Source organism: Amphibalanus amphitrite, unplaced genomic scaffold (assembly GCF_019059575.1).
Source record: "Amphibalanus amphitrite isolate SeventyFive unplaced genomic scaffold, NRLGWU_Aamphi_draft 001253F_arrow, whole genome shotgun sequence".
NCBI classification, from domain to species: Eukaryota; Metazoa; Arthropoda; class Thecostraca; order Balanomorpha; family Balanidae; genus Amphibalanus; species Amphibalanus amphitrite.
This window is the reverse complement of record NW_024882746.1, coordinates 33,805-56,859: the sequence shown is the minus strand read 5'-3', so window position 1 is coordinate 56,859 and position 23,055 is coordinate 33,805. Positions and strand designations below refer to the sequence as shown.

The window sequence follows — 23,055 nt, the reverse complement described above, 5'->3', positions numbered from 1 at the left end:
TCGTAAAGGAAGTTCTTGAAGAGGTTCACGAGGACATCCGTGATTCCATCCGTGATATCACCGCCTCGCGAGTTTATCATCAGAATGCGTGTCGCCGCCGCCGCCGTGCTGATGCTGACGCTGATGGTCGTCAGCGTACCGTCATCAGCGCTCGAGTGCTACGCCTGTCGCATGAACAGAGACATCCAGGGTGTGGTTCTGGCGCCGCATATGCTTCAGAAACTGGCCAAGTTCCCGACCTGTGACGTCATGGAAAAGGAGGGGCCGTCAGATAAGTTCAAGCAGACCTGCGCAGCGTATGATCGCTCCTGCGCTGACATCGCCGATCCTGAGGATCCAACCAATCGGGTCAGAACCTGCTTCATTCTGGATAAGGATGAGTGCCACAACACGGTCTGCTACTGCACAACAGATCTGTGCAACACAGTCGGCGGTCAGACGCTGGCCTTCGTGGCTGAGGTGGCAGTGGTTGCTCTGTATGTACTGGGCTCGTACTTTCTGATGGTATGAGCAGAGAGCTGGTCAAGCTGAAGAAGATGTAGGAGAGGATGTTGTTGATGTTTGAGGGCGAAACTCGGGTGCAATGATGCTTCGGGCTGGCCGAAAATATCGCTGAATAAACCCCGTAACAATATAAACATATACCTGTACAATATACAATATAAAATAAAACAACATAAAATACCACCGTATAGCTCTTTATTATTTTAGATAGCTCTTTTAACGCCTCTTTCGCAATCATGTCCTCAGAATTGACCTCAGATCAACAGTTTAGCCTCCAGAGGGCAAAAACCCTAAAAATAGCCCCTTTTCACGAAAAATGTTTTTTTAATAACTTTTGACTCGGGAGAGCCACGACATTACTTTTGCCAGCATCGTATTGTATTCACCTCGTCAAGATGCGTCGAATGAACTCTAATTTGACCTTGAAAGGTCATTTCGAAAATTTGACCTCAGGTCAAGGTCATGACCTGACCGGAAAGGGTCATGTTGCATATCAGTCGATCCGTATCATCAAGTTGAACACATCTGACGTGTTTTCACCGCTCTAGCGCCTCTTTGTCAAAGGTTTTGGTAAAAAAACTGCTGAAGACCTTTCATGACCTGAGATGACCTCAGGGGCACACAGAGGGGTCACAAGTGCAATTTTCCTATTCACTGGGTCATGTTTACCTATGAACCGATGTGTGAGAGGATTTAGAACGGCATTTGTCCAAAAGAGGCGCATTTCAATTTACTCCCATTGACCTTTAATGGAGAGGTCGCAAAATTGACTTGACCTTAGGTCACAAATATCAAAATTCCGAGGTACAAAATTCATACATACTGTTACCCTTATCAATCGCTGAAAGTTCCAAATCGATCGTTTAGTCGATCTACCTACAGAAAGCCGTTGAACTTTTTCTGAGGTAAGGTCACTTGACGTAACCTGGTGACCTGACCTTAAATGACCGGGGTCTAAAATTTAAAAACGTGTGCGGAAAAGATGCAGGAACAGGCGTACCAAAAACTTGCGCGCTGCCGTTATTGAGATATTTGCGAAAAACCTGAGGGGGCGTAAAAAAACGCCTCCCCCAGCACGGCGCGGGTGAACTCTGTTTTTGCATCGTGGGTAGTGGGCACTTTATTAAATATACTATTTTCTGTGCAATTTGATTTTTAAAAGACATAAAAAACATCCCTGTGCATGATTTTCGTCATCATTACCAATGCTCGGCGCACCGTTTCTTTAGTCTGGACAAAGGCAAATGGGCACTTTGATGGAGGAGCGAGTAAACAGTAAACACACGGTTCAAAGTCAAACAATTTACTTGAGCGGGAGCAAGCACCAATCATCGGCCATACCAGGCTCAGATCAGCCGTCAGTCGGCATTTTTTACGCTGCCCTCAGCCTCGTGAACTGAGCTGTACTGCATCAACAAATATATAGAGTGCTGTCATGACCTTTTGCAAATGTCATGACCTTTCACAAAGTTTAAAAGCAATCGCTGCAATGACATTTAATGGCGAAATACTGAACTCGTGCAATGGCGGGGCACAGAGTGGTAGGGCATCAAAATAATTTGAAAACAGCATTAAAACATCATTCGATGTAAGATCATCTATGATCGTCTCTCATCACAATGCACATCCGCATTGGCAAATCAAACAGGTCTTTTTGGTCCTACCTATACAGGCTAAGTCCACAGAGATATGTACATACAGATACATAAAGCCAATTGAGTGCGTCTCGAGTGTTGCAGTGCACAATGCTGTCGCATCATTGTGCATGACACTGATGCAACTTCACCGACTCTGCCGTAAGCGGTTCTGCCTGCAATAAAAACTGCCGGACATCTCCGATGGATCGACCCGAACCGAATTACACGAACCAATCGAACTATACAAACGAACTGAAATATACCATCGAACTATTTATTTATTTACTTATTTCTCGTTAGAGGTCCCATCCACACAGGTGTGGCTATTCCAGGACCAGAGTCACATTAAAAAGCGTATCGAGTGATTACTTACGTAAAAGCACACGCACCAGCACAGACTCAATCACACGCCCCCAGAAATGGGGTCGTCACGAGCCGACGCCACTGGCAGGCAGCTGCCGCTGGAGCATACAGGGTGGGGCAGAAAGATTTACCTCTTGATTTTTGAAAATATTTCGGTCCAGAACGAAGATATTCAAATGATTTTTGGTACACGTATTCAGTAGCATGTACACATCTCAGCAACGGCATTATGAACCAATTTGACCACCTTTGGTCTTCACCCCTGCCCCGAAACCTCTCCCTGCGGAGTGGCACGAGCGCCGCACGGTGTCCTCGTCGAAATTCGACCATGCCGTCTCGAGTGCCAGCTTCAGAGCGGCGATGCTGCTGTGTGGTGTTGCACACTTCTCCCTCTCCAGGATGGCCCAGGTGGTGAAGTCCATCGGGTTCAGGTCTGGACTTGATGGTGGCCACATGTCCTTGTCCCAGAATCCAGGCATGTGGGTCTTGCACCACTGTTGAGTGAAGTTGGCCGTCTGAGACGACGCAACGTCCTGGACGACGACGTATCCGTCTCAGAACGACTGAGTGATCCAAGGCAGAGCATGTTACTCCAGCAGATGGACATTAACGTGTGAACTGACTTTCACACCCGCTTCGATGAAGATCAAGGGTCCTTTTGAGCCGTCGGATGCGACGGCAGCTCAAACCATGACACCAGCAGGGCTTTAGCGACCAAAACTGGCCTGGATAGCAGGATCAATGCTGGATGTACCATCTGCCAAGATTCTGACGCCTTAAGAGCTCATCTGGGGCTCAACCGTGGAAATCTTTTTATCAGATCAGAGGAAGACCCTGCTACCGGTGCTTCTGATTTCCTCCAATATCTTTTGGGCCATGTGAAGCCGCTTCTCCTTGGATGCCGCCGAAATTAGGTGTCGACGTTCCATCGTGTATGACTCAAGGCCCAAATCGTCGTTTATGATTCTCCTGATCGTTTTAGGCGAAAAATCGAGGTCCTTTGCCAGTTTGCGCATGTTTCGCCAAGGAGTTCGAGCCACCATCTTGTGCACGATATCAACCAGCTCTTTGGCGCGGACATGTCTTGTTCTGCCTGGGATGGGCTTCCTCGACACCGTACCTGTCCCTTTAAGGCATTTCTTTATACTGTTAGCAGTTGTTATGGCAACACCTAGCTGTTTGGGAACGCTTCGGACGCTTTGGCCAGCCTGCATCGGCGCCGCAATTTGGGCTCTTCTTGCAATCTCCGCCATAGCTCATCAACAACCATGACGAAATTAAAAACGATCATAAAAATTATACACGAGTCAGTTGGGAACCGCATGCAAAATTTCACTAAAATCCGTCCAAAACTTTTTGAGCAATGGGCTGAAAACAAACAGGTAAATCTTTCTGCCCCACCCTGTATAACTCCGCAGCTCTCCTTTGAATAACCGTGTGTTCTTGTCACGAATGATTTGTGGCATATCACTAAAAGCTGTTACAGCGGAATATAAAAAGTGCCTCCTGCCTGATTCCGTTCCGAATGGTGGGAACATTCAGCATATCATCCTGTCGTGTTGTACGCTGACGGACATGGCCCCTCTGCACAAGGCTGGCGGAGAGCGTCCGGGTTGTGCAGTGGATAGCGTGCGCTTCAACAATGTCAGAGCGTGAAAGACATGCAAGTTGTGGGCTGAAAGCCACTCAAGTTCACGAAGGACCTCACTCAAGCGATCAAATTTACGACGCCCCGAGCAGTGTGGCAAAAATTAACACATTCTGGAGTCGCCCAGTTTGTGTGGCTTGCCTGTTCCGTAAATGCTTATACAGTAACGGATGAGTGATATGACTAGAGCGCTTGGACTAGTGTTGTGAGTGTCGCACGAGGTAAACTATGACGGCAGTGACTCAAACCAATTAAAATACCAGTGCAGCGCCATACTACATTATCAGTGTGGGCGGCAAAAGTCATGCATTGGTCAAATACGACACCCAGGTTTCGCACCGTGAGAGAACCGGAGACAGTGGCGCCCATGAATTTGATGAAAATGGTTGGTAGCTGTCGAAGATTTTGCCGGGTACCGAGAGCTATAGGTTATCTTTTTTAGCGTTGATTTTCATGTCATTTTTTTTGCCGAACCAGTGAGAAAATTTCAGTTAAATTTCGTTCCATGGAACTTAAAGGGACCCTCCCACCATAACATTATATTTGAGTTGAGATAGCCAAAATGGGGTCCCTGGCTCACAATTACCGGTTTCGGCACTCACAACATCGAGAAATGTCTTAAATCGGAAATATTGAATTTCAAAATTGCAGCATTTTGATTCAGAGGGGCTAATGCTTAGGAATACCCCTCTGAATGTGTGACGTCAGCGCAGATATCTAACGATTTTTAAATGTTTGATTAAAACGTTTTGTAGCACGCGGTGGTATATGCTATTTGCGCACAACATCTGCCGCAAACGCCGCACTTCTAAAATAAAGTCGCTAGAAACAGCGGAGATCCCAAAAAAGTAAACAAAAGTAAAAGTCTAATATCTTGAAAACCGGTGAATATTTTTCGGTGAAATTTGGTAGATATTCGTTTTCGCTCTTTCTGAACCGAGCGACATCACTTTCATGCCAATTCATAAACTTTTTTGAAGGTGGGAGGGTCCCTTTAATAAGGACGCCAATGTCTCCGGGCCTCCCATTCACGAGAAACTGAGTGTCGTCTGCGTACTGAACGATACACGAGTCATCAGCATGTAGCGGAAGGTCATTCGCATAAATGCTGTACAACAGCGGCCCGAGCACTGACCCCTGGTAAGAACCGATAGGGTTTGGAAGTGGCGCAGAAAGGGCGCGCTAGCCACTCTGGCCTTGAATGACGACCTGCTGATAGTGATCAGCAAGGTAGCTGGCAAACCACCGAGTGTCCACGTTGTAAGCCTTGAGCTTTTTCAACAGACCATCGTGCGAAACAACGTTGAAACATTTAGACAGGTCTAACAGGTATAAAATGCTGATCTCTCTGTTGTCCATGGCCTCAAATATTCTATCTGTTACAGTAAGAAGAGCGGTGTCAGTGGAGTGATACCTAAAACCATGCTGACATAGATGAAAATAAGTGATGTGTGGTGAAGTAACTAAAAAGCTGTTCAGTGTTCATACATGACCCGTTCAGTGGCTTTGGCGATGGTTGGCAGAATAGAGATTGGTCTAAAATTGGACACATCGGTAGATTTCGGCGTCTTCTGAATAGGATGCACTAAGGCCAGCTTCCAAGAGTTCGGCACAGAGTGACTATGCGAAACTAGAGTTGCAAACTACTATATAGAGAGGCAAACTACTATATAAACCAGCCTATTTTTACGGATGAAATACGTTACGAACTGAATTACACGAGCGATAGAAACCATCTTATCAATGCCGTGAATAGGATTTGGCAACAATGGCCGGAGTTACCGCCAATAATATGAAATATTATGATGTTAGAAAATACTTTTTACTTTATTCTACTTTTTTGACTTATTTCACTATCATTTCTTTGAATCATGAGCATAAGGTCATTTTCTAGCATAATATTCATAATTATGCTCAAACTAACCATAGCTCACCTCCAACAAATAATATGAAATGTTTTATTTTCATGTATGACGTACGTCCAGGTAGTCTCGCCGAATGAGGTTAATGGCGTGAACGATTATGAATATTGCCTGAATGAATAAATGAATGGTTGAACAATTATGAGTGTTACCAAATGCCGTGAATGCGCATTCAAGGCATTTGGTAAGATTGGGTCCATGATTCATGTTATCTATGCCCGAAACGTTCAGCGAAGCAAACTACGAACCAAGCCAATCTATATACTCTAGGAACCGAGGTATGCGAACGAACCAAATTATACGAATGAACCGAACTATACAAACGAGATTAACTTCCGAACCGTACGGAACTTTACGAAACCAACGGACTAAACGAGCCGAACCAAACTTAACAAACAAGCAATATACACTGGACGAAATACAGAAACTTATAGCCAAATTACATTAACGAAACTAATTGAACAGCTGATTCGCTGATTCGGTGTTTCGACCGATCGACAAATGTTTTGTCATGTCAGCAACAGAAGGTGGCAATTTACGACGACATATAGACATATTGACACAATCATAATAATCCTTAGCCGTGACTTTTCCGCTTTGGTGGCAAGTCCCCAGTGTTTTTTATTCTTCTTCTTAGAGTGGTTAATATTTCCGTAATTAATTCCGACTTCACACCGTTCATTATACGTATTATGTTTATGTCATGTCGGTTTATAAATTGCTAATATATCGGTTGATATCTATTGATACAGTTCTTCAGTAATCGTAGATAATAGCATCACAAGACTGGATAAAACTAATAAAACGTATAACCTCCCTCAAACCTGCCTGTTCATTTTCTTGCACAAGCGTGCAAATTGCTGGTTGGTTACAGCCGAGCATACGATTCTCCCACCTTGTAACTCAGTTAACAAATCACGAAGTAGAATATCCCATAACGAATGGTGGCTGATTCCATCACAAATCGCCTAATCGTGCAGACAGGGGGCCACCGCGGGCCAGATTCTTGGTCGGGCTGGACCATGACCCCAACATTTCCGGGCACTATAGTGCCTGGAAGGATTTATAGATCCCTAGTGAGGGATCTATAGATCCCTCATGAATCTATAGATCCCTCATGAATCTATAGATCCCTCATGAAACTATAGATCCCTCATGATCTATAGATCATGATCTATAGACCATGTAATAAACCAATTAGTACAACTCAAATATTTTCATAAACACATGTGTGTTTTTGAATATGTTTGATCTGTACTAATCCGTTAATTATTTACATCCCTATGGCTTTAAAATTGAGTAAGGAACTACTGTGGAATCTATTTAATGTGCAGTGTCAGACCTCCCAGTAACCGTAAAATGTGAATGTAATACGGCATCCGAGTGACGATACCATTCCTCAACCGACAGCACACGCGAGACTTCTGACTAATGATGTCGAATAGAGAAAATTTTGAAACCGATACCAAACCAAATACCAACTAACACAATGAGAAAATATACCTAAAAACAAACTAACTTGTAAAATGAATAGAAATACCAAGTTTTTACCAAATGGAGGATCTCATACAATAGTGATGCCTCATAATACTATCAAAATACCAAATGCATCAGGTTTCAAATACCAAATACCAAGTTTGTATCGGTTTGGTATCCCATGGTATCGGTATACCACAAAGTTGGTATCCAATGGACATCTCTACTTCTGACATCCAAACTCCAACGCACCAAGCCATTTCCTTGCATGACCTACCAGCACCCTCGTTATATAGCAAATATAAACAATGCAACACACATCTGAGGCGCTACACATTTCAACGCATCCCTCCCAGCGCCGGCCAACCTGGCCCGGTCAGTGGAACAGAGCACACCGCTCAGTACCCGCGAGACCCGAGTCTATAAAGGCAGGGAGTCCAGCGGCAGCACGCGAGAAGTCAGCGGCAGCCGCGCGGTACGGTAGGTCAGACCGCACTATGTATAGGTATATGCTCTTATACGGCCTTGGGTATATGTGCTGTGTAGTGTGGATAGTATGAGCCGTTTTCACGACGGTTAAATCGGACATATCTTTGATTCACATTTTTTAATTGGTTCACACTTGGTGCCGGGTGCGGTTTGGTAAAATAGGTTCATAGTTGATTCTAGCCGTTTTCACGACGGGCTATCCGGCGAGTGCACCTAATTTGACCAAATCTGCACCTAATCTCTTTTACAGCAAATATCTTTATTTTGTGAATTTATTTCAGTGTTTTAACCCGCGCGGGGCTGGGGTCTCCAGCCGAACGCGCGGGGCTGGGGGTGGGTAAATTTTACCCCCCCCCCCCTGTTATCTCCCGAACTAATGGTCCGATTTGGAAAATTCAAACGCCAATCGAAAGATCTCATCACGAACAACTAAAAACATGTACTTAATTTAAAGTTTGAGCCTTGAGGTCAAGGTCAAGGTCAGGTCAAGGGTACAAATTGCAAGTTTCTACAGTATCGGCCTTGCACCGTAGTTGCCGAAGAATGGACTGAGACTGATTGCCCAAAACGTGTTCTTAGGCTACCAAGACAATATTCGCTGCATACAATATCATTCAGAGGTCAAGGTCAAGGTCAGGTCAGGTCAGGTCAGGTCACCAAAAACAAAATATAGAAAAGGGCATGTGCGACACATGCTTTATGGGTCATTTTATTCATAGAATTCAATGGGCACACTCAATAGGTGATATGGACCACATCTGGATGAATTTTAGGTCGAGGTCAGGTCAAGGTCAGGTCAAGTAAGGTCAAATTTTGAAGTTGGTTGTTAAGGCCTAAAAAGGTGTCTATCTGATGCAGTTTTTCACGGCGAATCGAATGGTGCTATTTTTGTTTCCGTACGAGGTCTAGAACTTCCCAAAAATTCATTTTTCAAAATTTTTGTGTGTCGTGACGTCATGAAATTTCTAATAACTCCCACATTTTTGAACCGATTCTTCTAAAAATTGGTATGTAGGTGCACATAGACCACGTCTCTGACATAAATTCCGGTTTTTTCGATACACTCAAAATTTTTGATTTTATAATTATTTTCCCAAAAAAGTCAGTTTTTTGAAAAGTTTGGCGAAAATCCAAAATTTTCAAAAAACCGAGATGGCCATTTGATAGACAAAGTAGAATTACGTATAACCTTTTTTGTTACGTCTTGATTCCTTTAAAAATGAAGATGTTAGCGGCGTTTGAAATTTTGCCGTTTTTTAGGCGAAAATGGCGAACATAACGTCACTAAAACGTCAATTTCTCAAAAAAAAATCCGACGGATTTCGCTCAAATTTTCAGGGTACGTGTCAAATTGATGTAAGAAAAGGTACTGAAAGTTTGGCGGCGCTGCGCGCCGCCGTTTTTGAGTTATTGCAAAAATTCGCGAGGGTGGGTAAAATTTACCCCCCAGCCCCGCGCGGGTTAATCGATGATACTATCTGATAATATGACAAACCAGGCAAATAAGCAAATAGTGCAACCCTAGCTGGTAGCTAATAAGAGACACACTGAACCTGATTTGACCAAATCTGCGCCTAATCTGCACCAGATATGCACCAAATGTGTACCGGATGGCCGTCGTGAAAACGGCTATTATTTCCTTTTATCCCATTGAAATAAATTCATAAACTGAAAACATGTCCTATGCATTCTCTTGTGGGATTCAGACTTCGACTTGGTGCAGATTTGGTCAATTTTCGTGCAGTTGCCAGATAACCTATCGTGAAAACGGCAAGTGTCTACTGATCCACATATTAGTATTCTGGCTATTATTAGCCATTTTCACGACGGGCTATCTGGCGTATACACTATACAGTATATGCACCTACTTTGACAAAATCAACACCAAATATTACAACAAAAATTACCCGACGTTTCGTTTATTATAACTTTTTCAAGGGTAACTCCGGGGTTGCCGGAGTCATATATTATAATAAACGAAACGTCGGGTAATTTTTGTTGTAATATCTTGCATATTTATGAAATAATCGTCACATTACAACTCAACACCAAATATCTTTTACAACAAATATCTTCATATTCTGAATTTATTTCAAAGTTTTAATCGAAAATAATATTGATAATTTGGCCAATGACGTCCACAAACATCTGTACAACCCAAACTGGCAACTTGTCATCCTCGCCAGTCGCCAGTATTGGTATTTGGCCAGCCGCGAACGTATCAGCGGGGGTCCGTTGGACCCCCCCCCGTGCCGTTTCGCCCCTGATCGAGCCAGAGCTTCGCGGAAAAAAACAAGCATGTTGCCCGTGACAAGAGGAAGCCGATGATACCCAATTTTAAGGTCCTAGGTAATTGGTTGACCTTCCAGGTCAGGTCAATGATCCAAAAGTCGGGAAAATCGAGACCTGTTAGAACGTCGTAAAGTGTGGCTGCTATGGGGTTTTCGGAGTGCCAATCATGAATATCATGTTATTTTATATCACATATGATGTCTCCATGCATTTAGGCCAGGTCGGATCAGGTTAGGTCAGGTCAACCAGTAGGGGTCCTGCCGGATATTCGTAGTATGTGTCAACCGCCTCTGACAGCTTCGTAACATGTTACGAAGGCGCCAAAACTACTTCGTAAATGTTCAAAGGGTTTCTAAATTCGAATTCAGCTAAACAAAAAAACTAGTCTAGAAACATGTAAAACTCGAAAAAAATGAACCGAGGTCATCAAAGGTCAATGACCTGACCTGGCCTTCAGGTGACCTTGGCACCGACCCTAATACATGGTACCAGCATCATATCACATGTCTGAACGCTTGAAACCACGAAAAGAGTGCAAACGCGCGGCAAATGCGAGCCGACATACGCCGAATCGCGATTCCGGTCAAACATGGTCTCGGAAAAGTAGGTCATAGGCTAAAGGTCATTTGGGTCATGATCAGAAATTTTCAGGGTAGGTGTAAAATTGCTCATCGCGAGGATACTCTAGGTTTCGTTGCAATCGGCCGCTTTTTACGCGAGTTATTGGAGAAAAAACGAAGGGGATCTTCGCCCCCCCCCAATACGGGCGAGGGTTAAGAAAATGAGCCTAATTTCACCAAATCTGCACCAAATCTGCTCCTTATCCGCCCCAAATGTGTATCAGATGGCCGTCGTGAAAACGGCTTTTGAATAGTGGGCGGATCGGGTCAGGTCGTGAAAAGTCAGGTGGGGGCAAGTTTGGGCCGGGTCAGGTCAGATAATGTGTGGTGCCGAGTCGGGTTCGTTCAGGTCAAGTCACGTCCAGTCAAGTCATGCCAGTGCAGTGGGGTCGGGTTAGTCGGGTCGGGTCGGGTCAGGTCAAGTCAGATCACACCCCCAAGTACGTACGTGACACGCTGTAGAATAAAAAAAGATATGCCGTCCGAGGTCATTTTGAATAGTTTGCAATTAGGGACGGGTCACATCCAGGTAAAACATGTAGCTTCAAATGTAGGAATATTCGCAAAAAGTGTTTAATAAATGCAGCTTGACTTCATAAATTGCATGATACAATTTTTATGTGGAACGTCAAGAAGTTTCTGAAAATCGCAATCAACTATTCGTAACGGTGGAAATTTTTCCAGTGGAAATTGTACAATAGCCTAGTCGGCCTAGTGAAAAGGCTATCACACATGTTTTTATCTCTCCAAAAACCAAAATATTAGGGTAGAAAAGCAAAATTATATTATGCAATTTAAATATTTATACTTTCAACAACTTCGAAACGTTTCTGTATCCAAAACAACCGTTTCATAGCCATGTGTTTTTGCGTCATATCGTGCATGAAAACAAGTGTTATCCCAAACCTCGCCCGGATTTGCCTTTTTACAGCGTATGCCTACCGTAGAAGAGGGGATCAGCAGGACCCCACAGCCGTCTGGCCCCTGGTGGAGCTAGATCTTCGCGGAATAACAAGCCGTAGCCCGTGACGCGCGGAAGCCGATGATACCCCATTTTCAGGTCCTAGGCCATTGGCTGACCTCCCAGGCTAGGCCAATGACCCAAAATTCGGGGAAATCGGGAACTCCTAGCACTTCGTAAAGAAATGTTATGGTTTTTTTTCGGGGTTCTGATTACAGATTTCATGCAAATCTCCATCAACGATGATGTATTGATGCATTTGGGTAGGTCAGGTCAGGTCAGGTGATGGCAGGGCAGGTCAGGTCAGGTCAGGTCAGCCAGTAAGCATCTTGCCGGCTACCCAAAGTATAGGTGTTAACAACCACTGACAGCTTCATAGCATGTTACATAGGCACCAAAACCACTCAAATATTCAAATGGGTGTTTAATTAGAAATCAGCTCCAAAAACTGCCCTGACAACATGCAAAGCTCAATAAATCAACCACATTCATCTTAGGTCAACGGATTTTCCCTTAATGTGACCTTGCCACCCACCATAATACATGGGACAAACACATTTCACATGTTGGAAAATGTGAGCTAATATATGCCGAATCGCGAAATTCCGACCTGACATTATCTAAAGAAACAGGTCACATGTCAAACGTCATTCGAACCAGGGTTATGAAATGTTAAGGGTAGATGCAAAATTGATCAAGTCAAGGGTACTGAAAATGTTATCACGAAACGGCAGCTTTTTTTTGCACGAGTTATTCGCGAAAAGCCGAGCGGAGTTTCGTTCCACCCTCACAGCCGAAGTTTCCAGATGTCGCAACGAGCCAAGAGTCGGAGTTGATCAAGCTGTCTTCGCTCCGACTCAGCAATGTTTATAAGGGTTTTAGACATCACCTGTTCAATTATATAAGAATGAGCAGTGAGCAGCGTAGAGGTGAAACTCGGTCATGACCTGAGCTTTACATTAGGCATCTAGTGTATCCATCATCTATAAACAATATTACGACGAAATCTATCGGCGGGAAATCTATCTATCGCGGGAGGGGAGGAGATCGCTCATCGCTGTTTCAATCAGGGCTGCGGAGTCGGAGTCGGAGTCGGTCAGAGTCGACAGTTTTTTTTAGTTGGAGTCGGTATTGGAGTTGATTTTTGGAAGCCGAAGTTGGAGTGGGAGTCGGAGTCACCAAAAATGCATGGACTCTGCAGACCTGCCAGGCTGCGAAGTCGTAGCCGGAGTCGTTCGGAGTCGACAGTTTTATCCGGATTCGGAGTCGATCTTTGAAAGCCGGAGTCGGAGTGAAGGTCAGTCCCCGAAAAACCACCGACTCCGCAGCCCTGGTTTCAATTGTGACAAGCCGGACTCACGTGAGATAACGTGTCACTGACCATCTACAGACAACCGCAAACAGCGCTCTCCAAAATTTTAGCAGCCTTTTTAAATAAATTAAGCTCGCATGTTTGAATGGACGGACTGACAAAACTAGAGCCCACGCCAAGCAGCTCTCGTTGTATAAGCCCCGACTTTTACCGTCCCATACTGAAATTCCGAGTAACTGAAAAATATGTGTAAATGCCAAGCGTGCTCGTCAAAGCATGGTCAAAGCGACCGACTTCAACTGGCCGCGGATGCTCTCACTAACCGCGGACCATTCCCGTTAGCCGTTAGGAGTCTCATATATGGAGCTCGAATCGATAAGACTCCCCTCGCTGTTGGGAATCCAACTCTTCATCAACTAAGATATCAGATATGTGGCAGGACTTCGGCATATACTACAATAAATTATTCAACATTGTTAGCATTTACATAATATGAGCGCCCGCTCGAAAACAATGCGATGCTGATTCTATGCAACTGAAATCGTACAGCCTACGCATCATGACTACTGATGAACATCACCGTTTCATCCCGTGTCCTCGCTGCTAACGTAAGCTATCAAGAGACTTCACAAATGTTCTGTCAAGAGACATCACAAATGTTTGGAGCGGCCAGAGATCGCGGTCAAGCGAAGCGCAGCTTTTTGTGAAATTAATGCGCGGTGTTTACGTATCCCTCACAGGAAACCTCCCATACATGAATCCCTTTCTCGAGACATTAACGACATTTTGCGGCACTCAACCGGAACAGTGCAGCCGTTTAAGTGTTGATAGCTATCATTTCACAAGCTACCGCATCGGTTATTTGTTGCTCGCAAACTATGCTGTTCTGACTGCAAGCGCAAGGCAAATGTTCTAAATTTACCCACCACTCCATTCCCATGACTGCATTTATGCCCATGCGTGATACCAGGGGTGAGAAGCTGTATGTTCTTCCATGAACTGCCCCATGTACTTTGCGCCTATTCGCTGTATGCACGGTGCACACATGCTCTACAATATTATATGTAATTAGTCTCTTCCATACTGAAACGGAGCAGTCTTCAGATCACGTTGTGGGCCACCTTGCCCTTCAGAAGGCTTGACAATGTTTGTGCCCACTTTTTCCAAATATTCGGGAGCTGCATTTTTTTTTTAATGCATGACTAGAGGGACAGCATTACGCGCAGCGTAATAAATTAATTTTCTTTAAAATCGGCCCAGTAGTGGCCGAGTTATTGCCAGAATAAATTTGACGTCTCCTCTTGGCCGGTGGTGCCTTGCGCCGGTGTTCATTGCCAAAGGTCAGTGACCTTCCGGCTCTGATTTCGCTCAGTTTTGCAAGCGAAGAAACTGAGGATAATGCGCGTGTTCTCTGCTCGAAGCCGACCGCGGCCCAAAATCCCGCAAAGATGCGCCCGCCACGTGCAAACCGGCGAGCGCACCCCCTCGAAAAGTTGATACGACAAACAGATGCACGCGTCCGACTTGCGCCCAAAATTTCACCCCCGTAGCCCGCACCGTTCCGGAGCAATAGCCCGCCAAGTGTGACTGACGCGTCACATACATACATACATACATACATACATACATACATACATACGGACGTTTTGATTTTTATATATGTAAATATAATGAGGAATAACGGTTGTCAAACGGGGCACAACACTGTATCAAGGCGCACGAGGCGGCGTCTGAAAGGTCTAGCCGAGGCGCATTCGAAACAACTTTGGCATCTGAATTATATTTATAAGGTCATGTGACAGTTAATTTGTGACAAGTGGGAGGCCACAATTGAGCGTATTCAAATTAAAGGCCCAAGTGAACGAAGTGTCGAAGATATCACGCTCTACATGTCGGTTGTATTTGATGCTTGATATTGTCATGCATTACATTAAGATTACCACAGTACCTAACCTACCTTTACGAATACAATACGATCTACGACATAGATAATGAATACACAGCGTTGGTACTGGTTTTTGGTCAACACAATGATTACTGATCATCATTGCTTTTTGGTCAACACAATGATTACTGATCATCATTGCTTTTTGGTCAACACAATGATTACTGATCATCATTGCTTTTTGGTCAACACAATGATTACTGATCATCATTGCTATTGATCATGACTACTGGCCATTTTTTTTCTTTTCAGACTGCTGGTACTGCTCCACCCTCGTGGGCCCGGAGGTCCGGATCCCATGACCGCCGGACTCCGGACATTGCGCTGGCAGGCCAGCTTTTCACACAGAGCTCTTTCAACATTCCTGGTGTCGATATGCTGTTTCACACTACTACTGCTGCTCGTCAACTCCAGGGGTCAGCTCCGGCCTCGCGGAGAGCCTTGCGACCCCCCGGCGAGGGTCCCGCACCCGAAGTTCCAGCCGGAGAGGGTCACATCGGAGAGAGTCATATCGGAGAGGACCCAACTGCCGGAGAGGATTCCACACTCTGAGATGGCCCAGTCGGAGAGGGTTCCACCTGAGAGGATCTCCAGGCCCGAGAGTGTTCCACCGGCGGAGAGGCCCGCAGTTCTGAACTGCCCACCGTCGGGACGCCTACTCTCTGCCGCAAAGGGTGGTCGACTCGGTAACATCATGTTTGAATACGCCACGCTGCTGGGGGCCAGTCACATCCTTCATCGACCAGTCTGGCTGCTACCAAAGATGGCCGAAACCCTCGAGGAGTACTTCGAACCACTATCAACACGCCCGCTACCCGTTGGATGTAACTACAACTGGACCGAGATTAGCGTGGATGCGCTAATCAAAGACGCAAAAGAGGATCGGGATTACCTTATCGGTGGCTACCCGACGGCGGTGCATTTCTTTCACCCAATTCGTGACCGGGTGCTGCGGGAGCTCACCTTCCGATCCGAGCTGACCCTGTCTGCTGACCGGCGGCTGACCGAACTGGCCCGTCGGGCTAACGTGACCTCACCGACCTTCATTGGCGTGCACGTGCGTCGCACCGACTATGCCACGTGGCTGCCTAAAATGGTCGAGGGTCGGCTGGTGGACAGGGACTACTTAGAGCGTGCTCTGGCACTGATGCGAAGTCGCCACCGCGACGCATTATTCGTGGTTGTTTCCGACGACCTGGAGTGGTGTAAAAACGAACTGATATCCCGATCCAACTCTACTGATATCGTTCTGGCTGGTGACGGTGTCCAATCTAAACCGGGCACGGATCTGGCTCTGTTGGCTGCCTGTAATCACACTATACTCACACACGGCACGTTTGGGTTCTGGGGGGCCTATATGGCGGGAGGTGAGGTGGTGGCACCCACACAGTACGGAAAACGGAGGACTGGTGTGGAGACTAATGTCGGTAAAGCCGGCCTCAACTGGACGAGAATACCGGCCTTCACTGCTCCGCCGACCACGAAGGTCGTACGTGTGAACGGGCTCAGGAGAATGACTTCGTGATCTATTCTATAGACGAAAATAATACGCGAAGTGCTTGTTTTTACGATAGTTCAAAGCAAGGGAATCTCTCATAGAAAAGTCGTATTTAGTCTTTAACAAAAGACTTCAAAGTAATGTATTACCAAAGGTTTCCTGTCTGTCTTAAATGCTGTTATGCGATAAAAAAGGCTGCACTTTCTAAGGTAAAATTGGTTTATCATTAATTGAATCAATCTTGTTTTAATTAAGCATTGGCTGTGAATCTGATTCAATCGATGTGAAAAGGCGCAGTTGCTCATGGAGTGTGCTCAGCTAAGCACACATAGAAACTAAAAAAGGACAGAGGGAAATTAAATAACTTTTAGCAAACGTATGTTCCCAACATAAAATAGGTTCAACAAGAGGTTTATTTGTAGATATATTGGACAGGTATGTAGTAAAGAGCAAGTAGCATACGAATATATTCAAGTAGCAATTACATATAAATACGCGTATTTATATGTAATTGCTACTTGAATATATTCGTATGCTACTTGCTCTTTACTACAAGAGGTTTATTATCTGAAATCGCGTATATTGCGTTAAAAAAAACAACCACGAAGGTATGGGTACCTATAATTACTTACTTACACAAACAGTTACAAATTAATTATGCGCAATGCGCTTGCCAGCGATTGCTTTAAATCATTTTACAGATTGCTAAATGAAACGGGCGAAACATGTTACGCTAGGGAATGGTTTGTTGTTGTTATTATCTATCATGAATTGTTATCGTTATTGTTGTTGTTGTTTACACTACCGTTGGTATCTTTAATATAAAATTATTGTACTCGAATATGTTGGATTATATTGAAAACAATTCCTGGCACCATTAATGTTTATATGAATTCGATAGCTCTCGGGGGTACTACCTCCTTCACCAGCCGTGCCTAGTAGGTTTCTGGTGGCGATAGGGATTTACAACAAAAATCAGACTCATTGGTAAAAGACAAATCTAATGGTGCCCAATTTTAACTCCTCAGGTCATCAAGTGAAACTAAAAACTGTTACTGTTTAAGGTCACCATTGGAATATCACGAGCGCTGCCCGTCATGACCTCATTTGATCTAAAATGGCATACGGACGGATCATTGTCTAACGCAAAAGGCTCACCTGGTCCTGAATGAAACATTTTACCGGCCCCGTGTGATATCATATAGTCCCATCCCATCATATCACCTATGGCACTGCAATGGCCAATGGAGCTCGCTGCCAGCGAAGCTAACAAATAAGCAGCCATCTGCAGGCCCCATGCTAGCGGCATCTCTACAACCCCCACCGATCGCTGCTGTGGTGATCTAATGGTGAATTGTCAGATCCATTCGCTGAGCTGCCATCTAGAAAGGAATTGTGAATCAAGGCCATCTATAGATGCGAATGTAGACGCTCCATCCTCTCAGCTCGTTACACTTACCTTGCGCGGCGTTACGTATAAATAAATGGGTATAGATCGCCATTCAGAATTCTTACCCATAAATGCATTTTTTTCATAACGTATGTGCCACAAACTTACTTATATAACTATGTATTATACATAGATGCATCATGTCTCGTTCTGTACCTACATTATTCATCCCTTATTCCCGGCAATGCAAATACGTGTAAATCATTTGAGGACTATCCCACCTTCTAAAATGTTGTTAAAACCAGTTAAATTGTGCCCGACTTTATAGATTGGATGACCAGGAACACGGTTCTGGCATTTATTTTTCATTTAACATCTTAGGCTTCTCATATTCCAAACGCAAACATTCAAATATGTGACGTCACAGCCCAAAATTACCTCCTTCCCCAGGCCACATTACTGTCATAAAGCTGATTCTTTTTACTCTGTAGGCACCACAACCAGGCGCGGATACAAGGGGGGGGGGCCATGGGGGCCATGACCCCCCCTTGGCCGATTTTTTTTCAAAAATAAAATAAAAAGTTAAAAAGTTAAAAAGCTGAAAAGGGGGCCTCCTGAAAATAAAGTGGCCGAAATCCGATGAGTTTTTTTTTTAACCTACCCACTTAGTTATTTCTTAGAAGACTAGCTGAGAAGACTTCTTTGTTAGAAGATTGGTAAAGCTTTTCATAACTTGGAGGTCTCTTATACTCACAGAGATGACCACTTTTACAGGGCCTCCTAACCTGCACAGAGGGCCTCCAAGCCTGCACAGATGTTGAGATGTTGCCTGAACAGCTAGATAAGCTCAATAGACGCAGTTTTTTTTGGGGGGGGGCCCAACAAGTGGGAAGATGGGGCCTCCAACAGGTGGGATTATGGGGGGGGGCCTCCTGGTTTCTAATGGCCCCTCCCTTGGAGATTTTCTGGATCCGCCCCTGACCACAACAAAGTTGAGACCAAGTTTTAAGCGATTTTTCAACGAACAAACCCATTTAAATCAGAATGACTAAACGAGGTGACGTCACACTAACGGTCGCTCCGTGTTGAAGATAGGGCCTTGTACAAGGCCCATTTTCAAATGAAGGGAACGAATTTCTTCAACACCAAGAGGCCGCGGGGGTTGCAACCTAGATAAATAGTGGTTTCTGAACCTCGCCGCAAACTTGGCTATCTCAACTTAAAGGTAGTGTGCCACCTTTGAAAGATTTCCCATTTTATTTTTCCTAGGATAAGAAGCTTCTTTTTTTACCTAATATCGCAAAAAAAAATCAAAAATGGGCCTGGAATAGTGCCTTTTTCGCCTAAAAGTTTATCGGTTTTTAGATATGTATAACAAATGTAGTGGGCTCACCTGCAAACAGGCGTCGGGCAACAATCGCGAATGCGGCGCACTTGTGACAATAAGCAAAGGTCATTATAGTGTTACGACCATACGACGTACGGGAATGAGTTATCAGCTGTCTAATCGTAGACAACACAATGTCGAGCCTTAAACTGTAAGCCCGTATTGGTATTGTTTCTTTTATTTGGCTGTCGAACATTATTTATGGTTTGAAATATGATTTTATGTAAAATAATTGATATGAAAAAGCCGTCTTATAAGTTATGACCCCATTTCACCACACGCAAGTGGCAGAAATGACAATGATCAGCTGACGCATTTTTCTTGGCCGAAGTCAGAGCGCGCAGCCCGACGCACCACCACTGCACCACAAAGTATGAGCAGAAGCCGCGCCCAAAGCCAGGGCCCCGGTAACGTGAGGTAGCCGAGTCGAGGCAGCGTGCGCTGACCCAAGCCGGGGCCGCAGCTTTGGGCGCGGTCTACCGCATCCCCGCGGGCAGCCCCGGGCTATCACATGACACCGGGAGGACGCGCGGCTCCGGCTTGGGTCAGCGCACGCTGCCCTGACTCGGCTACCTCACGTTACCGGGGCCCTGGCTTTGGGCGTGGTCTACCGCACCACCTAACAGGCGTGTTCGAAACCGCAGGAGCTGATGATGAACGGGTTTATCGAAACTTGATTGGATGAGCATATCGGTAATAGCGATTTCAGTGTGTGCATTTATTGTTCATAGTGGTGTGAAATGTGGTTGGGGTACGACCGACAACCCGTCGGGGCGAATTTCGCACTGGGGTACTCAAAATTTGAAGAATTTAAGACGTTTCCATGAGTTTTGAAGGTATGGATAAGTTCTAAAAATCCGGTTCTCCTTATCTGGGCCATTAACTCCATACGGTCCAAGAAAGCTGGCACACTACCTTTTGTTAAAGGTGGGATAGTCCCTTTAATCAACACGGATACATAAGTATTTATTGAGGGTTGGTTACCTTCCAAAGCATCAAAGTCGTCGTATGCTGTGTTTATATCGAAGCGAAAAACAGCGATACCCAGGTCAAAGGGCTTCTTGAAACAATCATAAAACTACAATCCTGTTTGTGAGAGCCAAAAGGTGAGAGCCGTCACTCACACCAGCGCCATCTTGTCATTGGGCATCTGAGCATGGTAGCGTCACCTGTAGGAACATTTAACAACGAACGAACCGACGTAAACCGGCCGTCACCCGACTGCTGACGGTTTGCGGGGCGCTCACTTGGGGTGTGTGGGGGAGGGGGGCAGGGAAAGGGGAAGTCGCGGAGGGTCAACTCAAACTCAGGGTTCAGATGAAATGATAAGAGCAAATATGACAATATTCCCGGCTATTCCTCTGAGGCCCGCGGTTGGTACTCACCAAATGCTGGGTGGCCGACCCGTACCGAGACCATGCAGCTGAGTGTCTGGCTTTGGCATACAAGACGAGAAGGCCGCTGCCTCAGGGCAGCCATGTTTGGCTCACCGGATCGTGCTAGCGTCACACAAAAAGCGCAAATTAGAATGAGTCCCACTTGCACTGTTACGGTAAGGCGTGAACACCGATGTACGTTGTGTCTTCCAATATTGTAATTTCACTAAAAGATAAATGTCACTTGCTACAACCAGTCACCTCACACGGATTCAACAATCACGCAACAATCAACAACTTTCGTTTCGGTGCTCTGCATTTTGATTTGACGCAGAATCAAGTGTATTCTGTAAGGGTCGTGCTGATTGGGAGATAACGCGTACGCCGTCTGTGTCCTAGCTTCTGATTGGTTCGAGTCGGGCGTCTGTGCCTCTCGAGCGCGTGCCTGATGGGGGGGAGGGGGTGGTAGGGGAAGGGGGTGGGCAGATGCCGCGGGCTGCGTGGGGGGAGGGGGAGGGGCGGAGCGCCTCAATGTATATTGAGGGGCGCCTCGGCTAGCTTATCATTATGAGCCAAATTAATAAATGTATCAATGAACGTCAATGGAATATTCTTTTAAAGGTAGTGTGCCAGCTTTCTTGGACCATATGGAGTTAATGACCCGGATAAGGAGAACCGGATTTTTAGAACTTATCCATACCTTCAAAACTTATGGAAACGTCTTAAATTCTTCAAATTTTGAGTACCCCAGTGCGAAATTCGCCCCGACGGGTTGTCGGTCGTACCCCAACCACATTTCACACCACTATGAACAATAAATGCACACACTAAAATCGCTATTACCGATAGGCTCATCCAATCAAGTTTCGATAAACCCGTTCATCATCATCTCCTGCGGTTTCGAACACGCCTGTTAGGTGGCTTCTGATGCTCGTCGAGGTCGGAATTTCCAAATACGCGTGGTGCGTCGGGCCGCGCGCTCTGACTTCGGCCAAGAAAAATGCGTCAGCTGATCATTGTCATTTCTGCCACTTGCGTGTGGTGTAATGGGGTCATAACTTAAGAGACGGCTGTTTCATATCAATTATTTTACATAAAATCATATTTCAAACCACAAATTAATGTTCGACAGCCAAATTTAAGAAACAATACCAATACAGGCTTACAGTTTAAGGCTCGACATTGTGTTGTCTACGATTAGTCAGCTGATAACTCATTCCCGTACGTCGTATGGTCGTAACACTATAATGACCTTTGCTTATTGTCACAAGTGCGCCGCATTCGCGATTGTTGCCCGACGCCTGTTTGCAGGTGAGCCCACTACAGTTGTTATACATATCTAAAAACCGATAAACTTTTAGGCGAAAAAGGCACTATTCCAGGCCCATTTTTGATTTTTTTTGCGATATTAGGTAAAAACAGAAGCTTCTTATCCTAGGAAAAATAAAACGGGAAATCTTTCAAAGGTGGCACACTACCTTTAACATCAGGTTTCGAACTGGGATAAAGAAAAGGCCTGAAGAAACTGCAGCTTCCTATATGTCGTATTAACCAAAACATTGGTCCGGGGACAAGCGTGATTTGCGAATGGACAAGCGGATAGGTGGACATCGGTATCAGGTTCGTGGTCCTGCGTAGGTAGTGCACAGCTCTAGACCTAAATCGAGGGAAATTGTGCTGCCCTTCTGCCTGAATTCAGCGTCCGCTGCCTTCAGTTCAGTGAAAAGTGAATGTTATTGTTTGTCCTGTCTTTACCAATGTCGCATTGTTGTTTCTTAGCATTAAAATGATTAATTGGCATAGGTATGTGATGACCTTTTGCGAGTGCGACATGAAAACATACCAACCCAAGGCCTTATATGTACTACTTACGTGCATATTATCATTTATCGTTACGATGTAATATGTTACCAAAACATTCATGGTAAAGCGAAATGACTGCCCCCTTCTTACTGAATGCCGCAATGCTGCCACTTACTATACTTCTTCTACTAATATGGAGATTTTGGTCTTTCCCTAGTTGTATTTTTGCAGTGTTTCCAAAGTGTTTCCCCAGTTGCAGCATCAAAAATAACAGTGGTATTTGATATAATTTATGTTCCCTTTATTGTAGGGAAACATTTTCAACGTTTATTGTGAAGGCATCACACGAGAACAAAGGGTATCTATTCGATCACATATTTGGTACCTAATCGTAGGATAGATTCAGATTCAGATTCAGATATATTTCGCAAT

The 23,055-nt window shown here is 45.0% G+C and overlaps 2 protein-coding genes across 2 annotated transcripts in view; one reads left to right on the top strand and one right to left on the bottom strand.

Moving 5' to 3' along the window:
- The window catches only part of LOC122371528 (protein FAM13A-like), a 146,330-nt gene extending 125,186 nt beyond the window's left edge, over positions 1 to 21,144 (bottom strand). The window contains exon 1 of the mRNA XM_043347907.1: positions 20,830 to 21,144. The gene's annotated coding sequence lies outside the window, so the exon portion shown is untranslated. The remainder of the gene's footprint in view (positions 1 to 20,829) is intronic.
- LOC122371529 (galactoside alpha-(1,2)-fucosyltransferase 1-like) lies at positions 15,798 to 16,742 on the top strand. The gene has a single exon (XM_043347912.1). It carries the CDS (start codon positions 15,864 to 15,866, stop codon positions 16,692 to 16,694), a length of 831 nt encoding a protein of 276 aa, XP_043203847.1. The 5' UTR covers positions 15,798 to 15,863; the 3' UTR covers positions 16,695 to 16,742.
- Positions 21,145 to 23,055: the final 1,911 nt, after the last annotated feature.

Coding starts and splice junctions, on each gene's coding strand:
- LOC122371529 (XM_043347912.1), top strand. CDS start 15,864: ATGTTTGAATACGCCACGCTGCTGGGGGCCAGTCACATCCTTCATCGA.